The following is a 27,409-nucleotide window of genomic DNA, read 5'->3' as shown; positions in this document are numbered from 1 at the left end:
AAATAAATAAATCCACATCAATTTACGTTATAGAATCATCTGTTAATGTATTATCATTATGTAACATTAATTAGCTAATACACATACAGACAGCACTACTCTAGCACCTTGGCTAACACAGGTCAACCAATGGCACAGCAGCTATAGCTTCTCTCACTGCTTTTTAAACATTTCATCATTGGCCTGCTAGATAACAATAAAAAAGATAGTTACTTCTAGATAACAATAACAGAATAAAGAGTGCATCAGAAATATGGACTGATGATGACTGCAATGCGATGGTTCTGAGTGTACAAAATACTCCTTGGTCCTACCATATTCTCTCTATGGTTTTAACATTTCCAGCGTGTCAGAGACAAATTAACGTTAAAAGAAAAAAATATATATATAACTATAGAATTATAATCTTTAGGGGTGCTGGGACTCAGTTTATGTCTAAATGTTTAAGACTAAAAAGGGCTAGCTACGCCCCTGTTCTTCAACCAGATTTGTACCAGATTTGTATCTGAGGCAGTGTGGACAGCAAGGCATCAATTCAGCTACCTAGTTCCAGTTTCACTGTTTCAGTGCGCATGCTCAGACACACAAGTAGCTATGAACTGTGACGTTGTGACGCATGGTTGACGAAGACGGAAATGAAGCAACTTCAGTTTACTGAGTTAGACACCTTTAGCAACGTTGTTTGAAAGATGCTTGCTAAAATTAAGGTTGCTTAAAAAAATCTGTCTACTGTCTACTGAAGTAAAGCTGACGCTCGCAGGTGTCAATATGGAGGTAGCTAGCTAGCTAAGTATCATCATTTCAACGAAACTCTAGCTATCTCTGTTTTAAATTAGCGGTAGCTAGCTAGCTAAGCTAAGGGATATAGGGAAACACGCAGCTCAGTGTCAAATTGACTATTGAACAAAATGGTTAGCTAGTAGCTAGCTAACCCACTTGTTACTGTTTTCATAGCTGCCTTTCAACACGGATAATTTAACGTTACTTCATCACATCTCCAGGTAGTTAGCTAGCAGCTAGCTAGCTAACGTAGCTACTTATCTGCTTAGCCAAGTTATCTTGATATGAGGTTGGAGAAGTTGTTGTTTTGAACTGACGATGTTCTCACTCTGAATTCAACTACCTTAAGTCCAACTAAAAAATAAAGTAGATTGAAAATAGATTTAAATAGCTAGTTAGATAGCTATCTAATCTGTCTGCGTTCTGACTGCTTTAATTATTTACAGCGAGAAACTGATGTGGAGTGTGTGAATCAACCCCCAGGTCTAGGAAATGGAAAATCTAAGGTGAACTATGTTTTAATTTGAATGATTTGAATTACTGTCTAAATTGTGCATATATGCATCATATTTTCTTTCCTTGTAATGTCTTATTATAGTTGGACACACTGTCCAAAGAAGACCTAATTAAATTTGCAAAGAAACAGATGGCTGTACTGCAGAAATTAAAGTCAAAATGTACAGGTAAGCAGTTAAACAGTATTAAGCCTTGGTCTTTACAGTTGCTTCTGATCAGACTTCTTCCTAAGTGTCACCTATAAATTTGTTTTTGCTATTGTTTTGTTTTGTGTTTTTTGAAAGATTTGGAAAAGGAAGTTGAAGTGCTTAAATCTCTTCCTAGTGGGACTTCAGATAGCTCAGTAATACAGGTAAGCATTTAGTATGTGTACAAATAAATAAATGCTAATGATATAATGAACATATGACAAGTTTCAAAAGACTCCCATTTGTACCCTTACAACTTAAATAACTAATTTAAACATTTAGGAAACAAGTAGCGCTGTTATAAATGTTATGTTCTGAAACAGGAACTGACTGAGAGAATGGATGCTGTATTGCTTGAGAAAGCTGAGACCCATCAAACCTTAGTGTTACTGCGGAAAGAAAATGAAAAGGCCACAAGACATGCAGAAGTAAGTCCAGTTACGCTACAACAAGCTTCCAAGCCCTGGTCCTGGAGTATCACCTGCCCTACATGTTTTGGTGTTTTACCTGCTCCAGCTATGAAGCTCATTAAGAAATCTTCCTGAGTTTAAGATGGTGGGTTAGAGCAATAAAATGTGTGTGGCATAGTTGCTCTAAAAATTGTCTTCATTTTGTCTTCATCAATTGTCTTCTAAAAATTGGAGCTTCATGTTCTCATTTTTATGGAAATAAGTATAAAAGAGAAAGATTGTTAAGGTAGTTAATGAGTTTCATTATATTATTGCATTGTATTTACTATGTCATTGTTGTCTTTTCTATATAACACAAATGATACTTAAGCCAGTCTTATACACAAAAGAGACAGAATATACAGAGGCCACCCTTAGCTATGGTTCTGTACATTTATACATTTTTAAATAAGTTAATGTAGTAATATTGTATTATAAAATCTTCCAAATATTGATCCATTAGAGAGCATATGTTGTATGCACACTTGATGCATTTGACATTATATGTTGTATGTACACTATGTAACGGGCAGCTAATCCACACATATAGATAAAATGGATTAAATTGAGATTAAGTATCATACAATAATACTAAACATAAACATCATATGTAAAAGCTTTTGGATGTGACACATTATATTTCCATATTATATTTAATGAAACAAGAATTACTTTTTACGGTTAGACTAAAAGTAAAAGACATTGCATTATACTTTTGTTAATAGTTAGTTACAGTTGAAATTGTAGTTTTGGTCTTTTGATTATATGTATTTTTCACAAGACTTTTTTTACATTAATGTGTAATATTTCTCAACAGCAGGCCATGGGAAACCTATTTGCACTTCAGGAAAAAATGAACCATGCAAATGAAGAGCATTTAGAAAAGGTTAAGGTTATGGAAAAAAAGTTTGAAACTTCTGAAGCAAAGTATAGAGAAGAAATTGAGAGTTTAAAAAAATTGGAAAGTGAGCAAATCAAGAATGAAGAAATCCTAAGGCAAAGACTAATTGAAGAACTTGGCTCTAATATCGAAGCAGTTCGCCAGGAATATGAAACTAAGATAACTAACTTGCAGCAGAATCTGGAATCAGCCAAAAAAGAGTGGGCTACTGAGAGTCAAGCTCAAATTAACATGTACCAAACTGCGCTTAGAAAATCACAGGAAGATCTTGAAAGTCTGCAAGAGAAGATTGCAAGTCTGAGCAAACATCATGAGGTGGAGGTCAGAGATCTGGAAGAGCAGCTTGAAATGAATGCTGCACATTTGGAAATGGAAAGGGAGAGGCTTTTATTGCTCCATGATGAGCTAGCAGAACAACTAGCGCTAAAAGAGAGCTACCTTCAAGATGTCAAAGAGGAAGAAGAGGACCTAAACAAGGGTGGAGCACAGAAGGCTTCAGGCACTATTGTGACTGTATATTCCTCAACAAAAGAAGAACCAGATAATGAGATAGATAAGATGAGACAGACACTGCAGGATTTGCAGTCCCAAAACACAATGCTCCAAGAAGAGCTTACATTTCTCAGGAATGTAAAGATTGAGCTTGAAAGTGAACTGCAGCACCTAAAGGAAGAGTTTAGTATGGAAAAGGAAGAGCTAGAGTTCAAGTTCAATGAACTGCAAATGACCAAAGAAGAAGTTAGCATTTTTCTGGAGAAGGAAGCTTATACTGAAAATGAGCAAATAACCATAAGTCATGTCCAACATGACCAAGAACTTCAAGCACTAAAAGAAGTGCATCAGACAGAAATGAAGAAACTAGAGACTCACTTAATCTTTAATGCTGAACGTGAAAAGGAAACTATTATTCAAGAGGTAAAGAAGTTGTGCAACCAATGTGAGATGCTTACTGAGGAGAAAAAAACTGTGATCACCGAATATGAACACACCAAGGAACAACTTAAAACTCTTGAGTTGGAGCTTGGTGACAAGACAACTGATTTAGTGAAACAATACAATTCTATGAAGGAGCAAGCATTGTCAGTCCAGGAACTACAAGAACAACTAAGTGAGAAAGACAAATTGATAAAGAAACTAAGTTTAGTGCAAGCTCCAGAGATTTCAGCTCTAAATGATCAAACAGTCTTGAACACAATCTCAACTGCAGCAGAAGGAGAAAGAAAGCAGAAGGAAGGTTTTGTTCAAGTGCGTGACGAAAACCACGTGACCATAAGCTTGGACAAAGAAAATAAGGTAACACTGGAAAATGTAATAACAGAAATTCGGCACCTAAAAGATGAATGTACAATTGGAGAAATTGACACTGCCCAGCTCAGCCTTAAGAAGTTAGAGAATTTGTTAATGGTTTTGGAGTGTGCCTTGGGTGAGAGAAAATATCTTACGAATTGTATAGCTGATTTGGAGGGCCAGCTGTCTTCAATTTGTGACAAAGACCAACTGACCAAACATGGCAATGCCTTAGTAGAGAACTGGAATGCTCTTAAAACAGTAAAAGTGGAGTCTCAGGCCACAATTGGAGAGCTCAAAATAAGCATGGCAAATCAGGAAAATGCTAACATACAGAAGGACTTTCATTTGGTGTTGGAAGAGAGAGATATTTTAAGGAAGAATATGGAAACGATTGAAAGAAAGCTTCTTGATACGCAGACACATATGTCAAAAATACTTGAACAGAAGTATTCTGTAACAGTAGTAGACAAAAATGACATTTGTGTATTGGTCAACGATCTCTTGTCTTTGGTTAAAGAAGAACAAACTTTTTTGACACAGCTGCTTAATAAACAGTTTACAAGTATGCATTCCCAGGAAAGCTCTCAAGAACAAGCTGGCCCTAGTCAAGAAGGACAGCTACAAATGGCCATTATAAATGAAGATGCAGAAGGCTTTCAAGATGACCACACTGAAATGCCAACCCAGAATGTGAAGGATTCTCAGGTTGTTGAGATTACAGAGGGTCTGATGGTCAAAGAACATGAAACTCCAGATGATCCAGGTTCCCAAGAAACCGATGACTTTAAAAGGTTCCAACAGATGCTTGATGCAAAAGATTTAAGAATAGCACAGCTGAAGGAAGAAATTGCACATTTACAAGTAAGCACTTACTCTGTTGAAGTTTTTATTTCCATTGTGATTCTATAGAAAATTATTCATAATTAATCTCAAATGTACTTTTTTACTTTCAGGAGTCAGAATTGTCCACCCTCAACAACCATATGAGGCAAATAGGTATGCTCTTATTTTATTTTTTTAATCAAATGTTTTTCTACATATCCTGTAATTCATATTTATTGATAGTCCAGTAAAAGCGCAAAATGCAGTATTAATAGTTTTTAATACCTTTTAACACAGCACATTATAAAGTTATCTCATTTGTACATACGTTTGATCAATACATTTTTAAATAGCAATAGCTGTTGTAGGATTGAATGTTATTTTTTCATTTATTGTGTTACAGCTGTAAGTACAAGACAGACCACAGTTTAAACAAAGACTCGTATGTAGTTTTATGATTACCCAATAATTTATCTGGTCATTTTGACCCACTTCAGGTCACATCAGGTTTCTTGGATATAAGTGTGGTCCATCAGTACCTTGTTTAACACCTTTTTAAAAATTTCAACCCTAACCCGGGAAAAAACATCGCTTCTAAGTATTTTTTGTTTGTTTTTGTTTGGATTGTTTCTTCTAATCCAGTAAAAATAGACCTGGATGACCAGATCCATTTGATTGGGATTGGATCTGATCCTGACCTTTTTAAAGGGATCAAGTATCTGCTATTATGCCCATTATCAGTTTTTCTTTTCAGTGCTTGGTTTACAGTCTGGTCTACGTGTCCTATACAAACATTGTCCACTGTGTGCCATTTTTCCAAAAGTTAACAAAATTATCAAACAAAGCAGTGTGTGACTGTTCTGAAATAAAAAAGGAACACTTTGAGCTAGCTGCCTTTCATCCAAACAGGCATGTAGAAAGTGAGTGACGGAGCCTGGTGGCTCCAGAATTATGTGCATTTAAAATACAAAGTGTAATGTTTTATTCAGTTCAATGTAATGCTTTGGGTGCCTGAAGTTAAAGGTCATAAATAATTTTAAACAGGCTGAGCAGACAGATGTTAGATATGTATACACAGAAAGGTATCAGATGGTTAAAACTAAATCTAGGACATGGCTATTCTCGCAAACCTAGGGCTGTTTTTGTAGCACAGAAAGTCTCACGTTTAATAGATGTTAGAGTTTGAAATTTAACAGTGGAGATAATCTCTGGAGGAACTGTTTACACAGTAGTGAAAAAAGAAAAGTAAGTACAGATGACAAAACATGGTTAGAAATGTTATTTGTTCAAATTGTGCTTTAATAAATGTGATATTTATAATATTTTTGCAGAACATTTTATTAGTGCTTTTGTATTCACTTTTTTGTGCACTTAGTATGCAAATATTGTGCATTTTTTGTGTTATGACTAACATTTTTTTAATAATAATTTTTGTAGAAATTCTTGAAAAAGAAAGTAAGGAGAAAGATGAACGCATGAATAAAATAAAAGCTGTAGCTCTGAAAGCAAGAAGGGAACTGGAGAACAGCAAAAAAGAGGTTAATTTTTTTTCCCCCTACTTACCGTCATGCATTTATCTGTTATGTGTTGGGATTGTTGTTAACCAATGTTTGCCTGCAAAGTGTAAGATTTGTGATCTAAATCAAATTAGCTTGCACATTGCACCAACCCAATATAGGCTTCTGAAATGAAAGAAGAGTTGAAGACTTTGAAAACTGAACGAGACAAGCTGTCTGACACTCTGAAGGTTATCATTCACGGTGCTGAGGATTACAAGGTATAAATCTCTTATTTAAACAAAAGCCATGTCTTGTTCTTTATTTGAGCGAATCTTCTACAGGAACAAAATTATACACCTCAAACAGTCCTATAAACATTTATTTCTAGATTGAAATTTGGTTGGTTGATTTGGCTGATTATATGTTATGTCTGAATTTAATTCACAGAATCTTATAATTGATTATGACGTACAGACGGAGTTATTGGATAAAGAGAAGGAAAAACTGGAGACAGCAGAGAAACTTAATGAAGACTTAACAAAACGATTGCAGGCAGCCATTGAACAGGTAATGTATACATGCAACAATGTCAAATTTGCTATTTTTTTTTTATTCTGGAAAGTTGTTGGTTCTGTACATTCTTACAATTTCCAGAATTGCCTCTCTCCCCCAAACACTGCACAGCAACAGATCATGTAATTTTTTTTGTTTTATTTATATTATTTATAATTTATCCCATCTTATTTTCTTTGTTCTTTGTATGTTTTAGAAGAGCCTATGATTAAAATAGATGTGAGGTCTCTAATAGCAATTTTTGGACATGACTTAAATTTGCATAGTTGCAGAACACATATATATATATATATATATATATATATATATATATATATGTATTATATATATATATATATATATATATATATATATATATATATATATGTATAATATATATATATTATATATATATATAATATATATATACATTATTATTATTATTATTATTTATTTATTTTTATTTTTATTTTTTTTCTTTTCTTAGAATGCACCAGAATTTTCATATTGTTTATTCACGTGTAGACAGAAAATCATACATGGGCACAGTTTAGTTGATCACGGTCAGCCTAGTCTGAACCAATCCAGTCTGAACCAATCCAGTCTGATCTATTCCAGTTTTAACTAATCCAGTCTAGTCAAATCCAGTCTAAAACAAATCCAGTCTGGTTAGGAATGTTTTGAGAGAACCTTATATACATTGGGAACTGTGGGAGGGGAAAGGATGATGATGAGTTTAGGGAGGGGTAGGAGGGGGATGAAGGTGAGGGTACTTGGGGTATCAACATGGGGGGGGGGGGGGGGGTTGATGGTTATCTTACACGCCATTTGATGAAGTTGAAACCACATGAAAGTAATGTTAGAAAATATGGCCCTTTCTCTCAGCTCATACACCAGTCAGAATCAGTTAAGCTTAATAGCAGCTTCTGACATGTTATGACACTTGGAGCTGCTTAGCTTCACTAACCTTTTCTTTGGGATGCTTGCTGTGACATTTGTTATTCATTATGTTTAGCTATTCTGCGATGAATTACAGTGTAATTCATTACATAAAATCTTAACAGTATATTGACTTTAATTCCATGCATTTACAACATGAAAATAAGCCCCCTAACCATTTATAGTGTTTCTAAGTATGTACTGTGACAATCTTAATTAACCACAATTTCTGTGGATAGTAATGCAGGGCAGCCTTTATCCATGTTGATTAACCAATGTGTTTGCAGTACAGTCAACACATTTTAAAAGAAAAGAAAAACTAACGTTCTTTTTACCTGTCAGCATAAGCAGCTGTCATCGGAGAGGGAAGACCTGATGGCCCGTATCGAGACTCTCCAAAATAGTGTTCGACAGCTGGAAGCCCAGACACTTGAACTGCACAAGTTGAAGTCTGGGTTAGAGAGAGACCTGGAGACAGAACGTCTATTAAAAGAGCAAAAAGCAAAGGTACAACAGATTGAAACTACAATTTCTACAACTACACAAAATACTGCAGACACAACATGTGTCAGTATATTTACAAATGTTGGTTTAAAACTCCCCTGTTACAGTTTTAGTAAATTACTTTCTGGGCAAGATCAAGTATGCTTGTACCTACTAAAGGAAATTTCATTGGTTATTATTTTATTTCATCTGCAGTGGTCTCATTCAGTCATCTCTGTGAACAATTATGGCTATGTTTATCTAGTTTGTAATGTACAAATCTTCATTTACATTATGCTGATTTAAAAGATTTGACAAGAAAGGTGACACCAAACATATACTGACCATTTTGAAAAGTCTGTTTGATGGACAATCAGCTAATATAAAGATCTCAGCATCACCTGCCATCATGGAGTCAGCATTGCACAAACGACAGATGATGTTGAAGATCCTATAATTATAATAGATGTGAGGTCTCAAATAGCAATTTTTGGCTTACATTTGCATAGTTGCAGAACATAAATATATAATTTGTGTTAAAATATATAAAAAAACAGTGTATTACTAACATATACTGACCATTTTGAAAAGTCTGCTTTAAAGGAATTAAAGTTTAAATTGTAAAAGGCTGTTTCTGTTCCAAAGTATAGAATTCATGTATATGAAAAGTATTTTAGTGGCCTGTGGAACTAAAAAGATTTTTACACAACATCAGTATTTTAAATTTTGTGTGCATTTACAGTGTATATTTGGTGTGTTTCCAGGATCACCAGTCTGCCATTAAAGAAACTGAAGAGCTGAATGCTTTACTTCACAAACAAAAGCAGCAGCTGCAGCAGACAGAGCAGGAGTTGGAACAGCTCCGGAAGGCATGTTCTAAAACTTGCAGAATAAGATATATGGCTTTTAATAACAGAGTTCGGGTTTGTTTTTCATGTCATGGTTAGAATATTTAAATGCTCTCATTGTTTTATCATAGCAGTTATTAACATTGACCCTTCTGGCTATATAAATATTGTACTATCAGAAAACAGTATTAACTCCCATTAGGTTACTCTTTAATCACGGTGGGCCGTTTGGTTTTGTGCTAATGTCCCATATTTAGGCTATCTCTGCAAGGTAAGCTTGTTCCACTATACCTGTGGTTTTCAACATGCATGCTGCAGCACTTGGCTAAACAGTTTTGTAATTGTGTATTGTGTAAGAATTACTAGATATTACAAGGGCTGTACATTGCTTATTCTCTGACAGTTTGATTTGATTATCATTCTTTCATTAATAATTCAGTTTATCATGAAGTGTCAAATAATTCTTAATTGAACTGAATTGAATGAACACATACTTTTTATATTAAATATGAAATATTATGACAAATTGCTGCACATAAATGAACAAACTGGAAACTGAATAAATTGTGGTTAGTTCTCTAATGGTTTTCTGTTCTCTGTTTTGTTTTATTGTCTATAGGATGCTCAGCAAAGTACTTTGCTGGACATGGAGATGGCTGATTATGAGCGGCTTGTCAAGGAGCTCAATCACCAGCTTACTGAGAAGGACAGACTGATTGAGGAGCATAAAAACCTCACACAAGCTCAGAGAGACAAAGAAGAGAAGCTGACCCAAGAAATAGGTGAGATTTGCAACTTACATAGTCACAGAATTGAAGGTTGTGGACCACAGACTCCATTTAAACAATAAAACAACACATCACTGGATCATTTAATATGGGAATTGAACTAATGTTTTTCCAATTTGTGGAAATGATCTGTGATTGATTTAATTGATTTTAGATTACTTTTGGCAACAGACAATGTGTAATAAATGACAATAAATTTCATTAAAAAAAACTTTTTGTAGATTTCTTCCCATTCCCATAATCTAGTAAATATTTCACAGATTGGAATGGCTGACTGAATGACTGACAATAACATTCAACACTCTTCTCCGATTTGTGTGCTTAACAAGATTCTGTGACTTGTTGTGACTTAAACTGAGTATGTGGGTAGGTATCATACAGCTATTAGAATAATCTTTAAATCAATTATTGGATGCCCCCTAAGTAATACTTCTTAGCCATGTATGATACTGAGGTAGTAATCACTAAAAGTTACTTTGTGGTAGCAGGAATTAATAAAATGTTGTTCTTTCCTTTGCTTATTTCTCCTCAGAGTCTCTGACATCACTTGTGCATACTGCTGAGGAAAAGGCCTCAAAAATGAAGCAGTTGTTGGTAAAGACCAAGAAGGATTTATCAGATGCCAAAAAAGATGTAAGTTGTAGTTTTCCACTGGCATTCAAAGTCTTTGACGTTCACACCAGATTGTTTTATCTCTAGCTGATGATATTTGAGACATATGCTGTTTAATCAGTACAAATAAAAAACAAATGTCAAATGTCACGCATGTTGCTTAATGCTATTGCACAGGATATTACAAGTGCTAAAAAAAAAAAACACTTTTGAAGACAAGTTGTTTGTTTTGATGTCAGGAAGCATCTCAGATGAGCATGCAGTCATCTTTGAAAGCAGAGCTGGAGGCCTGTCAGCAGCAGCTTGAGAATTATAAGGTAAGACCTTAAACTGTACTGACTATGTTTTGTGTTCCAGTGTGTAGATCTCAGCCCCAATTGCTGCACATCTATCAGTCCTCCCATTCTTTAAATTATTATTATTTTATATTTTATTGTTTAGGGTGGTACGCCATTCTCAGCAAACAATGAAGGTCTGTCTAATAGAGTGAAGCTTGTCTCTCATTTATTGTAGAATTCTGAAGGTACAAAAAGCTGTTACTAAACAGAATGTTTTAAGGGAAGTTTCATTTATGTAGATCACAGCAAACACAATGCCTGGTCAGGCTATTTGCTCAACACTTTCAAAAGGGATTATTTATTTGTCATTAAGGAAGTGAAACTGTGTTTTGTGTGACACTGTAGTCTGTTAGTGCATTATTACAACAGTTATTGTTTTGTGTGTTCTGTCTCAGATTCAGTGTAGCGAATTGACAGCAGATCAGCACAGACTTCAGAAGCAGCTGAAGTCTGTAAATGACCAACATCAGAAGGCATTCAGCTCCTACCAGCACCAGCTGGCTACTTTACAGAATGAGCTTAGCTCTAAAAAGGTACTTAAACATTCTTTTATCTCTGTGTGACAATACCTGAAAATACATGAAAATAGAATCAGGTGCACCACATCAGCTGCAAATGATTAGTAAAAGGTTTTACTTTTAAATCAGATATTAAGTTTGGTTTGATCTTTAATGGTTGAAGTGAGTAGTATCACCTTTGCGAGATCAGAGAGCTTTATGACTCCTTCAGAACGAAGGTTGTAGGTGCGTATGGGTGTGGGAAGAGTTTTAAAAAGATCTCAAAACAATTAGAAATCAGACATTTCATGGTATGTAAAACAATTTACAAGTAAAACCACTCCCAGCATAGTCATCCAAGCACGCTTAGCCCGGTAGCAGACCGCAGGATGCATAAAGAAGTCTCCAACAATCCTAAAATATCATTACTGCACAGGTCTTGGCACAGTTGATGTCAAATTACAGAATCCACTATCAGAATGAGACTTCACAAGTTTCATAAGAGGTAGACAAGGACCCTTATGAAACAAAAACACGAACATCAGGGCAAGACAAATTTGAGAATAGAGACAACAACCAGGACTTCTGGAACAATGTGCTTTAGACAGATGAATCCAGAGTTTAATTATTTAGATGTTTGGCTGGTATGGGACTGCTTTGCTATAGCAAGTTGTGGCAAGCGCTCTATAATGGAAATGTCTATGAACTCTTTATTGTATCAGAGGGTGCTTGAGAAAAGTGAGACCAACTGTCCAAAAACTAAAGCTGAAACATCACTCAGCTCAAAAATTTGCCATATATGTACTCACCAACGTTTCTCAAACCATTAGTAATTGTAATTTTTTTTTGTTATTTGAAAGAATCAAAATATGTGGTGTGACCAGAACTGGCCATTACTCCATCCATTTATATTTATTTTCTGCCTTATGTGGCATGATGTTGTGTATTCCTGTGCAAAATTGCATTGTATTTTTATTTCTATCATAATATACAAACAAACTTTTTGATAATGTCCATTAATGTCAGTTACAAAATATGATGTGGTGCAGCTATGAAATAAAAAACATTATGGGACCAGTTAAAAAAGAGAATTTTGCATTATGTTAAATTTGCCAAGGACCCATGAAAGCCAAAAGCAGCTTTGTAACACTCTCTAATTTGAAAGAAAAAAAACTTTTTTGTGGCTGTATAATTATAATTTTTACCTTTTGTGGAAAGCTAGCTTATTTAGTTTAGCTAGCGAATTATGTGTATGTGAATGTTGATTGAACTTGAAAATATCATGTAGCAAACATTGTGATTTAGAGGAAAAATTAACTGGCATTATGAAATAAAAGTCATTATACATAACAAATAAAATGCATTTTTGGATTAATGTTTTGTAAAGCCAAGTATGGCCTTTTGAATGGCAGCATATGCTGTATTTCTTTTATAAAAGAAAAAAGCACACTGTCCAATTGAAGAACATTTCAAATGTTGTGAATAATTTGACTTGCAGGCTGAACTTGATTCAACGGTGTCAGAGTTTGAGGGATACAAGGTGCGAGTCCACAATGTGCTCAAGCAGCAGAAAAGCAGGAGCTCCCCTCAAAGCGATGGAGAATTTTTCAAACAGAAGTGAGAATGCGTTATGCTCTGTTATTTATGTCAGGGTTTTCTTTTGTTGAGCATTTCAGTACAATTTCGATACATTCGTAAGTTCTAAACGAAAATTGTGTTCCAAATTAGATTTTTCATTTCTGCATTTGTGATATTTTAACAGTACTGTGTTTCAGCTTGATTTTGTTTTATGATGTGCAGTTTATCATTTGCGTGCATTCCTATACAACTTACTACATTTATATATTTCTGGAACCTGATTAAACTTCATCAGAAGTCTTGCTCAAAGTTCCTGCGCAGTTTGGGAATGAAAATTTGTCACATGGGGTATAGTGGTGTTCTAATAAGTTTTTTTCAAAGCTTTGACCATGTACATAAGCAGACCACAAGGGGGCTCTAAAGCCTTTGTTTCTCCAAATATGTAAAACATTGTTTTATATCTTGAGAATGGGAATTGCCTCTAGTGGAGAAAAGATTATCTTTTTTTATCCATAACCTAAGCTGTTGGTTACATTTAACTATATAATGAAATATGGACTTCTAAATCTAATCTATCTGTGATCAGGGACCACATGGAGACGGTGCTGGAGCAGTTGCGCTCTAAGCTGCAGGAGAGTCAGCTGAACCTGCAGAGCAGCATTACAGAGCTCCAGCAGCTTCACACTGAACATGACATGCTTTTGGAGCGGCACAACAAGATACTGCAACAGACCGTTGCTAAAGAAGCTGAACTGCGAGAGAGGTAGAACTTCCCCTTTTACTAGCTGAATTCTTAGAAAAAGCAAAAGAAAGGAGCCTTTTGGGAAAATGAAATTGGAAAAGAAACCTCACTAACAATGTAGCCATTTATGTTATCAGTGTTTGTTTCTAAAAACAATGGTTTATGTCTAAAAAAAAAAACCTGGCCGATGTTTGTGGTAAGACTATCATAATAGGTCAGTTTTTGTATTGTTTACACAAATATAGTTTATGGTCTTCCCATCTTTTAGTTACTGGTGTAAAACCAGTAGTTCTCTTCATATTTCGCACACGACCCTTTCCCTCTTGATACATTCAAATGGAAATCATTTTATGCAAAAGTCACAGTATCCATCCATAAAGCCCCATTAGAGCCACTACTCATAACAAGACACTGGCCTACAAATAAACCAGAGACACATGAATATAATTTAGGCCCACATTTACTACCTAAATGTGCTGTTTCTTTGTTTTTTGTTTGGTTTGTACAAAATTCAATGAGTGAACCAGAAAATGATCATGCTGTTATTTTTGCATTTTGCATTTTTTATTTGTCAGGTTACTGTCCCTGCATTCAGAGAATGCAGCACTGAGGTCTGAGTACAGTCAGTCAGTGACTCAGCTAACAGATCAAGCTGATGCCTTGCGCAGCAGTTTTAGGGAGCAAATGCACCACCTACAGGAGGAACATCGTAGCACAGTAGAGACACTGCAGCAACAGATCAGCCGACTGGAGACCCAACTGTTTCAGCTGCAAAAAGAGCCTGACAACACTGGTATGTATACAGTCCTGCCTCAGATGGTCAGATTGTCTGACTTTGTGTCGGTCATTGATAATTTTTGCATTTTAGCAAATTCATCTATATGCCCAAACTGAAGTATGTTTGATCTTCAAATAAGAGTTTCCAATTGAGTCATTTAGATGTTTTGAGGTCCCTCGTATTTAACCTTTAGAAGTCTAAAGTAATTATAATTGTGATTGTTTGACTATATTCAGTTTTTATTATGTATTTTAAATACTAGACGATATAGCTCCCACACCTGACCATTTAAATTGGCTGACTGTGCAGATCTGTATACAATACAGAGTCCTCTTTCTGTTCTGTAAAGACTGGCACCCTCTTACCTCTCTGCTGTCCTCTTAACACCCACTTACTGTCTGTTCCTTCTTTTATGCTCTGGACTGTAGGAGACAGCGCTTTTAGTGTAGGCTGGTCTTAAACTCTGGAACATTATTCCTGCTTACTAACATGCATGCAGTTCACTCCTCTTAAAAAGTCAAGTCAAGTCAAATTTATTTGTATAGCACTTTTTACAACTGTTGTTGTCACAAAGCTGCTTTACATAATTAGTAATTAGTAAAAGACAAAAAAAAAGTAACGTAAGACATGAAGGATCAAAGACCCCCAGTGAGCAAGCCAATGTCAAAAAAGCAGCAGAAAGGCTTTCTCAGCTATGTAGCTATGTGTTTGTTTGTTTTTTTTTGTGGTTAATGTAGCACTGAGTCCTTGTTTTATTTTGCATTAATTGTCTTATTTTAATATTACTATTATTACCTTCCACTCCTAATACCTTATTCATACTCTCTTTGCTTTGTGGCCTCTGACTGTTATTGAATGGTCAGAAAAAAAACAAGACAGTATGCACAACAATATTCATGATGGAGTATTTTCTCTACTTGTGTTTAATGAACAAGTTGTATTTAATGCAGGTATAGAATGCACATATATATATATATATATATATATATATATATATATATATATATATATATATGTGTGTGTATATATATATATATATATATATATATATATATATATATATATACACAGTCATGCCCGAAAGTATTCATACCCCTGGCAAAGTTTGACTTAAATTTACTTTTATTTAACCAGAAGTTATATTTTTGCCTTGAAACGACACAGGCATCTCCCAGGAGATAACACGATGATGTACAAGAGGCATCATTGTGGGAAAAAGTATTTCTCAGCTTTTATACACATTTGAACAAAAAGTGGCATGTCCAAAATTATTCATACCCTTTGAAAACTGTCACAGTATATGGGAAAATCCAAAGTTCTATACCATTCCAAATAGTCCAAGCTGTTTTAAAGCATCCTAATTACCCTGATTCATTGGGAACAGCTGTTTTAATCAACTCAACAGGAGAAAAACAGCAGCTCTCTGCAGTTGGTTTGTGGACAGTCATGGCTAAGACAAAGGAGCTCACTAAGGACCTGCGGCTGTGCATTGTGGCCGCTCACAAGTCAGGAAAGGGCTATAAAGCCATATTAAAATGTTTTCAAGTTCCAGTGGCTACAGTGCAAAGTATTATTAAAAAATACAAGAAGTTCCGCACTGTGGAAAATCTCAGAAGATGTGGTCGGAAGCCAAAAGTGACACCTGTGCTGGCCAGGAGAATAGTGAGAGAGGTGAAGAAAAATCCAAGGATCACCACCAAGGCCATCCTGGTGAATCTGGACTCTGCTGGTGGCGACATCTCAAGGCAGACAGTTCAACGGACACTGCACACTGCTGGGTTCCACGGACGCAGGCCAAGGAGGACACCACTTCTCCAGAAAAGGCACACAAAAGCCCGCTTGACCTTTGCAAATGCTCATCTGGACAAAGAAGAAGACTTCTGGTGTTCTGTTTTATGGTCAGATGAAACAAAAATTGAATTGTTTGGCCACAATGATGTGTACACCATTTGGCGTAAAAAAGGAGAAGCCTTCAACCCTAAGAAAACCATCCCCACTGTCAAACATGGTGGTGGGAACCTAATGTTTTGGGGGTGTTTTTCAGCCAATGGACCAGGGAACTTGATCGCAGTAAATGGCACCATGAAAAAAGAGCAATACATCAAGATTCTCAACAACAACATCAGGCAGTCTGCAGAGAAACTTGGCCTTGGGAACCGGTGGACATTTCAGCACAACAACGACCCAAAACACACAGCCAAAGTGGTGAAGAAATGGTTAGCAGACAAAAACATTAATGTTTTGCAGTGGCCCAGCCAGAGTCCTGACTTGAATCCAATTGAGAATCTGTGGAGGGAGCTAAAGATCAGGGTGATGGCAAGGAGACCCTCGAACCTCAAAGAGTTGGAGCTCATCACTAAAGATAAATGGGCAAAAATACCAGTGGAGACATGCAAAAAGCTGGTCAGCAATTACAGGAAGCATTTGATTGCTGTAATAGCCAATAAAGACTTTTCTATTAATTATTGAGAAGGGTATGAATAATTTTGGACATGCCACTTTTTGTTCAAATGTGTATAAAAGCTGAGAAATATTTTTTCCCACAATGATGCCTCTTGTACATCATCGTGTTATCTCCTGGGAGATGCCTGTGTCATTTCCAGGCAAAAATATAATTTCTGGTTAAATAAAAGTAAATTTAAGTCAAACTTTGACAGGGGTATGAATACTTTCGGGCATGACTGTATGTGTGTGTATGTATATATATATATATATATATATATATATATATATATATATATATATATATGTATATGTGTGTATATATAAATATATATATATATGTATATGTATATGTATATGTGTATATATGTATATGTATATGTATATGTATGTATATATATATATATATATATATATATATATATATATATATATATAAACAAACATATATCTCTTCTTATTTGTTCCAGGTTCAACCCCTGTGCTGCAAAGTAGAAAGCCCCAACTGGACAGAAAACTTGCAGAGCATCCTCTATTTGATTTGCAAAGCATGGCTCGTGAAGAGGGTGAGGGAATGGAAACAACAGAGACACAGTCTATTTCCATTGCAGGTACCCCTCCACCAACCCTTGAGCAGCTCCTCACCTCTCCAGACCTGAAACAAGGTATATTTCATCATATTTTATTACTTTTAGTTGTCTTTGGCTTATTTGAATTTTTTTTTCCTGTTTATGTAGTCATTTAGCCCATTGTTGGTGTAATTACCACATTACCAAAATATATTTGTGTTAATCTGCAAAATGGCACTGTGTCTTTGTGATGAGATGAAGGTTTATATCAGTGGTGTTATTTTTAAGAGCGGTCTATTCGCAATGTGGTTGACATGCTTGCCTTCCACTTGGGAGAGGCTCTTTTGATCTTTGATTCATTTATTATTCAAAAACAGCACTATAGTATACATCAGAGGTGGGAGTAAGTCATATGTGCGAGTCATAATAAAGTCTCAAGTCTTAACCTTAAAGTCTCAAGCTACTGATCTCGAGTTACTGTGGTAAAATTTACAAAAACTTATACAAAACTATAATGCTCTAACTCCAGTTTCCACATTTAAATCAGTTAAAAGACTGTGGTCATGAATAGCTTGCGAAGGCCTTCAGAAAGGTTGTTGTAGATGCAGATGAGTCTGAGAAGGAAATTAAAAAGATCTCAGAACAATTAGAACAATCAGCCATTCCACTGTTCGCTAAATCATTTACAAGTGAAACAACTGCCAACATCCGGCCGTCCTAGCAAGTTCAGCCCAAGAGCAGACCACAAAATGCATAAAGAAGTCTCCAATAATGTAATGTAATTTCTGGACCTTCAGATAGCTCTTGCTTGTTGATGTTAAAGTACAGCATCAGGGGCGGATCTAGAAAAATATTAATGGGGTGGTGAGAGGGGGACAGGAATTTTTGAGGGGTGGCAACATGGCAGGTGTGTATGTGTGTGTGTGTGTGTGTGTGTGTGTGTGTGTGTGTGTGTGTATATATATATGTGTATACACTGTGTGCAGAATTATTAGGCAAATGAGTATTTTGATCACATCATCCTTTTCATACATGTTGTCCTACTCCAAGCTCTATAGGCTTGAAAGCCAACTACCAATCAAGTAAATCAGGTGATGTGCATCTCTGTAAGGAAGTTGCCTAATAATTAAGCACACCTTATATAGGGTGTTGATGTCATTAGACATCATTAGACTTTGTGTGGTCTAATGACATCAACACCCTATATAAGGTGTGCTTAATTATTAGGCAACTTCCTTTCCTTTGGCAAAATGGGTCAGAAAAGAGATTTGACGGACTCTGAAAAGTCAAAAATTGTATGATGTCTTGCAGAGGGATGCAGCAGTCTTGAAATTGCCAAACTTTTGAAGCGTGATCACTGAACAATCAAGTGTTTCATGGCAAATAGCCAACAGGGTCGCAAGAAACGTGTAAAAAAAAAAAAGGCGCAAAATAACTGCCCATGAATTGAGGAAAATCAAGCGTGAAGCTGCCAAGATGCCATTTGCCACCAGTTTTGCCATATTTCAGAGCTGCAACGTTACTGGAGTATCAAAAAGCACAAGGTGTGCGATACTCAGGGACATGGCCAAGGTAAGGAAGGCTGAAAAACGACCACCTTTGAACAAGAAACATAAGATAAAACATCAAGACTGGGCCAAGAAATATCTTAAGACTGATTTTTCTAAGGTTTTATGGACTGATGAAATGACTCTTGATGGGCCAGATGGATGGGCCCGAGGCTGGATCAGTAAAGGGCAGAGAGCTCCACTCCGACTCAGACACCAGCAAGGTGGAGGTGGGGTACTGGTATGGGCTGGTATCATCAAAGATGAACTTGTGGGACCTTTTCGGGTTGAGGGTGGAGTGAAGCTCAACTCCCAGACCTACTGCCAGTTTCTGGAAGACACCTTCTTCAAGCAGTGGTACAGAAAGAAGTTGGTATCGTTCAAGAAAAACATGATTTTCATGCAGGACAATGCTCCATCGGTGCATCCAAATACTCCACAGCGTGGCTGGCCAGTAAGGGTCTAAAAGAAGAAAAAATTATGACATGGCCCCCTTGTTAACCTGATCTGAACTCCATAGAGAACCTGTGGTCCCTCATGAAATGTGAGATCTACAGGGAGGGAAAACAGTACACCTCTCTGAACAGTGTCTGGGAGGCTGTGGTGTCTGCTGCACGCAATGTTGATCGTAAACAGATCAAGCAATTGACAGAATCTATGGATGGAAGGCTTTTGAGTGTCATCGTAAAGAAAGGTGGCTATATTGGTCACTGATTTGTTTGTAGTTTTGTTTTTGAATGTCAGAAATGTTTATTTCAAAATTTTGTGTTATATTGGTTTACCTGGTGAAAATAAACAAGTGATATGGGTATATATTTGTTTTTTATTAAGTTGCCTAATAATTCTGCACAGTAATACTTACCTGCACAAACAGATACCCTCTTAAGATCACTCCAACTTACAAAAATATTAAGCTTTGATATTTATGAGTCTTTTGGGTTGATTGAGAACATAGTTGTTGTTCAATAATAAAAAGAATCCTCTCAAATACAACTTGCCTAATAATTCAGCACACACTGTATTTATGGGGGAAAAAAACTTTACTTTAATCTTTAGGGGTGCTGGGACTCAGTTAATGGATTTTTAGCACCCCTAAAAGGGCTTGATTGTTTTAACCTCTTTCCTCGTGACTCCTGGCTCCCTTGCTTCACGTCACTTAGAGCGGCAAGAGACGGATTCGTTTGGAAAACTATCATCTCGTGCTGCGTTCACTGTAGTAGACAATGTAGATTTGCGCTCGTAAAATGTCAAATTGGCCATTACTTTTCTATTAATTAATTGCTGCCAACTGGGATGGCAGCAGAGGTGTGAAGGCTTTCTTTTACACATCTGGTATGCACTGAGGATTCCAATCAGGAAAGACTCATAAGGTTACATACACTTGCCATTGTTCTATTTTACATTAAACAGATACCAAAATCCATTGTTTTCTTTACAGTTCCCTTTCGATTAATTATTTTTTTTTTGGATCAGCTCAAGGCTTCTATAAAAGAGACATAATCGAGAACTGTAATCTTTATTATAAGCTCCCTGGACAAAAAATTTACAGCTTGCGTGTTTAAAGTGGAAGATGACATTGCACAAGGATGATCAGGCTATAAACACCTGCGTGGTGGATGATAGGCTTCATAGATTGAGAAGTGCACTGAACAGTGCACTGAATGTCTTGTTCAATGTGTGGAAAATTGGTTGCAGCACGGGTAGTTTGGGCTGTTCTTAAAAAAAACAAAAAAACATTACATACATTACATACAAGTGTAACATTAGTGACTTGCGGAAAGATTTACACTCTAGTGGAATAAAGATAATAGAACAATACACATTTTTAGAAAAAGGAAAAAACATCCCAACAATTTTATTTTTAGTGTCATTGTGTAAGTGTAATTGATTACATTTTCATTTAAGAGGTTTAGTTAAATTAACACAGGTCAATATCACAGTTTATCGGTTAATGTTTCACGGTTCATTTTTATACCTCTATTGCTTGTTTTTGCTGTAGCGGAAGACAAACTGACTCTAAAGCAGTGTTCAGTTGTTTTGTGTTTGTGTGTTTGTAGAGCCCTTTGTGTGGCAGGTTGAACCAACTAAGGAGGAGCTGTCACAGAAACTCAACACAGTCAGTCGCAGCATGGAGCACATGAACAGCTTGCTACATGAGAGTGAGGCCACCAATGCTATTCTCATGGAGCAGAATAATGTGAGCACACAGACTGTCACATGTTTACTCATAAGCAAAGCTGCCCTGTATTTTAAATGCAGGAAAGCTAGGCACTTCATAGGATTTCAGCCAGTGTCATATTTTTCAGCTAGGTTTGATTATTTTAGTGTTGTCTCTATATACTAATTGCAAATTATGTAAGTAAATAATATTGAAGTCATTTTAATTTTAGAGCAGTCTGCTAGCTTACGTTTTTTTCATTTTAGCCTGGTCTCTTCAATTAAAGTACTTTAAGCAATTAAGCTGAAAAATGCTCAGACACTAAATATTTACCATACTTTATTTTTTGTGGAGTAACTGAAGTTTACACTCTAAATACAACAACATGGCACATTACACACTGAAGGGATATTGAAACCACACCCCCTGCATTAACTGTTCATTCCTCCATCCCATGTACAGCATATGTCCAGATCTAGTTCTAGACTGTTCTAGTACCCAGACACTCACCACTATTGAAAGCACATATTTAGAGCAATGGACTACCTAAAGTAATATTTTGACAACGTTCAAATCTTATCCAGAGCAACTTACAAAAAGTGCTTCACTATTTACTCTGGAATAACCATAGCTAGTTTGAAAAGACAAAAAATTTAAAGATACCTTTAAGTTTAGACATGCTAAACACAAGTCAATAAGAAGACCTTTATACACTACTTCACCCAAGTACTCTCAGAAGAGGTGGGTTTTCAGTCTGCGTTTGAAGACAGCGAAGCTGTACTTGAAGCTCGAATGGCTCTTGGTGCAGATCGGCCTTTGAGCATTGCCATCAAGTATGGAAGAGCTGGTCCATTTTTGGCTTTTTAGGCCAGCATCAGGGTTTTGAATCTGATGTGGGCAGCTACAGGAAGCCAGTGAAGAGAACACAGCAGTGGAGTGACATGGCTGAACTTAAAAACGTTGAAGTCGGCCCGTGCCGAGTTGCAAGGGCCTAAATTAATGGATGGTGCATAAATTAATGGCGTTGAAACATTTAAACAACTGTTAAATCAGGGTGTAATCTCATAGTTGCTTGCTATCTGGTAAATCAGTAAAGCTTAATGAGCAATTTAATTTGAAATTGTTTTTCAAGGCTAGCAGGCTACCAAAAGGGTTGGCTTACCAAGGCTAGCGTAGGCTATCTACCTATATTTTTCCCAGATATTGCAACCCTAGCAGCTTGTCTTTACGTTTTGACAGTTGTCTTTGCACTGTTGTTCTTTATGTATTCTCCCACTGCACTCTCTTCTGGCTGGTCTCCCTCTGCGCACCATCAGGCCCCTGCAACTCATCCAGAATGCAGCGGCACGGGTCGTCTTCAATGTCCCAAAATTTAGCCATGTCACTCCACTGCTGCGTTCTCTCCACTGGCTTCCTGTAGCTGCCTGCATCAGATTTAAAACCCTGACGCTGGCCTACAAAGCTAAGAACGGACCAGCCCCTCCGTATCTGATGGCAATGGTCAAAAGCCGATCCGCACCAAGAGCCCTTCGAGCTTCAAGTACGGCTCGGCTCGACCCGCCATCCCTCAAAATCCGCGGAAGACAAGCGTCCAGGCTTTTTTCTGTCCTGGCACCAAAGTGGTGGAACGAGCTGCCCCTGGGTGTCCGAACGGCCGAGTCGCTCGCTGTCTTCAAACGCAGACTGAAGACCCACCTCTTCAGAGAGTACTTGGACGAATAGTTCTATGGTCGCCTTATTGTATTGTGTTTAGCAATGTCTAAGCTTAGAGGTATCTTTTGAATTATTAGCCTATTTTAACTAGCTAAGGCTTTCCTGGGTAAATAGCAAAGCACTTTGTAAGTCGCTCTGTATAAGAGCGTCTGCTAAATGCCGTAAATGTAAATGTAAATGTAAATGGAGATGTAGCCTAATAGTATTGCCATAGTGCCAAGTACAAAGTTTAATTGAATTGCATTGCAACAAACCACAGTCATGTTGACCAAACCTGCAGTGGAAGTGTGAATTTTCTGTAGCGCAAATTGATAGTGTGCTTCGACTTAATAAATATATATAATAGTTTTTTCCCATTTTAAAACATGCTGTCTGACATGTTATTTAGCTAATGACCCTAGTGTTTTTATTTATTATACAGTCAGATACATGTTGCAAAATAAAACTCTTAACTTGCTTACTTGCTTAACTTACTCTGTAACTAACCCTAAACATATTTAACTGTGTCGGTTAATGCTTTCTTTGTAGCTGCTGAAGAGTGAGTTGCGCCGCCTGGAGCGAAATCAGGAGCGTGAGAAATCTGTGGCTAATCTGGAGTATCTTAAAAATGTGCTGCTGCAGTTCATCTTTCTCCGCTCAGGCAGCGAGAAGCAGGCACTCCTGCCAGTTATACATACCATGCTGCAGCTCAGCCCAGAGGAGAAGAACAAGCTGGCTGCAATTGCTCAAGGTAAGTTCATGTCTCTTATTTCTGTTACTGTGAAAATTGATTAATTGGCAATGTAGCGTATGTGGGAGTGCTATTATAAATCAGAAATGATTTATTAATTATTAAATGGTTGAATTGTAGGATCGCGGGTTCAATTAGTTATGACCAAAATAGATGAGGCACCACCTGGGACTCTCACCCAGGACTGTAAAACTTACTTTACTAGTTGTATCATTTTAGACCATCAATAAAGCTTACCTTGATTTACAGTTCGGCGTGGAATATATATTAATATTAATATCAGTCTCTATTCAAAAGGCAGTTCGATTGCTCCAGGGACCCTATCTCTTTGTATACACTCACACATGAGATGCTGGTTTATAATGAATAAAACATTTATTAAAATAAACATGTAATGATGAAAGAGAGAATTTCAGGTTCACAGCATTGGATATAGATATGTGTTCAGTGTAACAACACTTATCCCACAGAACATTATTCCTGAGATTGTGGTTGGAATAGTAAGGTGAGCTGTTTGGGAAAGTACACTGACTGCTGGGTTGGCTCAAGGCCGGAAGTCCGGTCGAGACTAGGCTTTGAGGTGTCCAAACGCCCGCGTCTCGCCCCTGAGGAATGTGGTTGCACTTCTAAGCAGACACTCACTGCTTCAGGCTTTGTTTCAGGTGGAGTAACACGGCTGCTATGGATGCTCGAGTCTTCCTTAGGCAGGACGTCACAATTTAATGTAGACTTGCTCAAAGGTTCAATTGGCCGGTTGAACTTAAAGATATCTCTATGGAGCTAACATGGTGACTAACAGAATGGACAAAAGAAAATAGACGAATAAAAATAAAATAAAATAGAAAACTTATTTCTCGTGAAGTTTTGGTGGCTTAAGTGGGTGGTGTGGGTGTCTGTGCGTGTTCCACACAGACCCAAAGGTTGTTACTCGCAACAATAGGTAAAGCAAATAGTCATACTACGGACTAGAGTACAAAACCAAAAAACATACTAAATAGTCATAAGAAATAAGACTTCAAACTAATAAGAGTAGAACATTCAGTGTGGTGGTGGTGGAACCACTAAAATGAAGAAAAAGAATCTATAATGAGGAATAAAGCAACTAGCTATATAAAGAGGATATTTTTCTTCCTCTTCAGTTAGAACAGTTACTTGAATGCTAAACTCTATCACTCGTGAGTATGAGGCACATACATTATATGAGTAAATATAGGTGCAACATGTAGAAGTTATAATACAAAAACAATCAAACAAACAAACATATACAGAGAAGGATAAAAATGCATTATTGTGATGATCACCATCTAGTACAGTGCTGTAGCTACTTTAATATAGTATAGTAGCTTGTTAATAAAGTTCTGAGATAGATTCTTCTTGGTAAATAGGGAGTTTTCTTGGCTTCATGATTGCACTCTTGGGCATAAGATATGTTGGTTACTTTAAGGTCTTGGTAAAGAAGCAGATGGTCTCTATCAGGATGAGGGTTCTCTGACGCCTGATGCTGTAATTTACGGTGTCCTGGAATTTCACCTCCTGCGATTTGGAAGAGAGGAGTTTCCAGGGTCTCTGCTCTTTAGGGTCACTAAGTGTCTACAGAAGTGGGTGAGAGTCGTGTTGTTAGAGGGAGAGGAAATGTGCAGGTCGAGCTGGATGGGTACATGAACACCAGTGGTGTTCTGTGCAGTTTGTGAATGTCCTGTTTGGTGGCAGAGCTGCACTCTAGGTAGTGATGACCGACTCCCTGTTGACTAACTCAACGATGACTGTGTAGAACTAAGCAGGGGCTCCCGAGGCAGGTTGAAATTCTTCAGCTGGTGAAAGAAGTACATCCTCTGCTGGACATTTTTGCAATCGAGTTGATCAAGTTGAAATTAAATGTATTTGTATAGTTTTACAACTCCCTCAGAGCTGGAGGAAGAAACCTTGGGAAGAACCAAGACTTACAAGGGGGACCCATCCTCCTCTGGTCAGAACTATTTCTAAATGATTGATAAGTTACTGTACCACCACAAGACTGTTCTACTGCTCATGTGCAAAATAATCATTTCATAATATTTATAATAATCCTAATATAGTATAACTTAAATATAATCATAGCAGTGATGGTAAGAATAATGAGAGTAATGATGTTTGTAATAGTGGGGGATAGTCAAAAGTCCATGTCAGTTTTAACATGGTCTTTAGGCAGATAGAACTCGCAGGAGTGTGGGCCGCTGGTCTGACACAAGTGACAGGGGTGCCTGGTGGTCAGTCTGGTGCGTGGCCACTGGTTTCTATAAAAGCCTAATTAAAAGGAGAGCCAGAGTGTGGCAGAGCCATGGGAGCATCCTGAAACACTGGTCCCACTGTGACTGTCTGATTTAATACTAAATCTTGATAGTTTCTCAGTCTTTATCTAGCAGTTTTGCTGAGCTGAGGCTTGTCTCTAAAACCAGTGAATGTACAGATTTTGGCTGCATGGATCTTGTGCCTTCTTCCTCTCTTCAGGACATGCTAGGTGGGCTGGCAGGGTGACAGTCAGAGTTAGGGGTGGAAGGTGCTGATGTTAATGGGCATTTCAAACCAGATGATGGTCCTACCTTGTCTGGGTGGCAGCTTCTTGTAGGTGATGTGACGTTTGGGTTTTGAATTTAGGTTATGGCTAACATATAAAGTAAGTGTTTTGGTTGCAAATATGCAGGTTGATTGAATTTATAGATATTTGGTTAAAGACAGGGTGAGCAGACTATATAACTTATATTTACATTAAATCTTGGAACAGGTGAAGAAGAGGCTGCACCCTTCGGAGGATCAGGTTGGACCTCATATCTTCACAGTTGGTCTGGAATAAGATGAGACAAAACCATTCCACACCTGCTATCCACACATACCTACTTGTTTATATTTTTACTGTATGTTTATTTATATATATATATATATATATATATATATATATATATATATATATATATATATATATATATATATATATATATATATAACAGGGTACGTAAATGTTCCAAATTAAGAATCATTGTATAGACATTTCTTCACTGTAAGAATGCTATCTTTTGGTCTGTAAATTGGTCCGAGATGTTAATTATTATCATTGTTTACCATGATGCAGTTAAATTATATATATATATAAAACATTTCTAGTCTTTTGGTTTTCTTTGGTTGTTTTTTTGCATAAACCTTTCACTGCTTATGACTTGTATTGCTGCTTATATGTCGCATATAATTGACAACCTGGAGCTGAAAATAAACATTTTCCAGTAGTCTTGTAATTTTGTAATAATAAACAAAAATATAATCTAAATTGTAAAGCCAGACATAGCACTGCAGGGACGAGGAGCCAAACTTTTAGCATCAGAAGTGAAAGCATCCTTAATTTGTCATTTGTACTCTGTACGTGTATTTAAAAACAAAAACAAAACAAAAAACAATCATGTTGTGGTTTTGTGAAATGCTTTCTGAAGGCCTGTGTTACTTTAAATACCGAATGCACTTGAATTCATTGTGCTTCATGTTGAATCTGAACCTTTTCTTATTTGGTATTAATAACACAACCATACAAAAGAGTACACTCACTCCTGCTACATTCAGTCTGTTTTTTTTTTTCCCAGTTCGAACTGTATTTATATAGTGCATTATACAGTCACATAGTAGGA

The 27,409-nt window shown here is 36.7% G+C and overlaps 1 protein-coding gene across 2 annotated transcripts; it reads left to right on the top strand.

The window, feature by feature from the left end:
- The first annotated feature begins 610 nt into the window (after nucleotides 1-610).
- On the top strand, nucleotides 611-27,184 carry LOC140561313 (GRIP and coiled-coil domain-containing protein 2). Of its 2 annotated transcripts, XR_011980051.1 has the most exons (24): nucleotides 611-774; nucleotides 1,227-1,286; nucleotides 1,379-1,463; nucleotides 1,581-1,648; nucleotides 1,808-1,912; nucleotides 2,751-4,985; nucleotides 5,078-5,120; nucleotides 6,384-6,484; nucleotides 6,625-6,723; nucleotides 6,893-7,012; nucleotides 8,279-8,443; nucleotides 9,184-9,288; nucleotides 9,887-10,049; nucleotides 10,588-10,688; nucleotides 10,907-10,984; nucleotides 11,401-11,538; nucleotides 13,001-13,119; nucleotides 13,667-13,843; nucleotides 14,398-14,615; nucleotides 17,513-17,707; nucleotides 21,216-21,355; nucleotides 23,558-23,759; nucleotides 26,521-26,650; nucleotides 26,729-27,184. XR_011980051.1 is itself a non-coding variant. In XM_072686441.1 (23 exons), exons 1-23 carry the CDS (start codon nucleotides 769-771, stop codon nucleotides 26,592-26,594), a joined length of 4,797 nt encoding a protein of 1,598 aa, XP_072542542.1. In that variant the 5' UTR covers nucleotides 611-768; the 3' UTR covers nucleotides 26,595-26,703. The 2 variants fall into 2 exon arrangements, 1 of the variants encoding a protein (XP_072542542.1); XM_072686441.1 differs by lacking the exon at nucleotides 26,729-27,184 and having other exon boundaries at nucleotides 26,521-26,703.
- Nucleotides 27,185-27,409: the final 225 nt, after the last annotated feature.

Source organism: Salminus brasiliensis, chromosome 8, assembly GCF_030463535.1.
Source record: "Salminus brasiliensis chromosome 8, fSalBra1.hap2, whole genome shotgun sequence".
NCBI lineage: Eukaryota > Metazoa > Chordata > Actinopteri > Characiformes > Bryconidae > Salminus > Salminus brasiliensis.
Note: the sequence above shows the minus strand (reverse complement) of the source record. Positions and strands in the feature narration are given on the sequence as shown.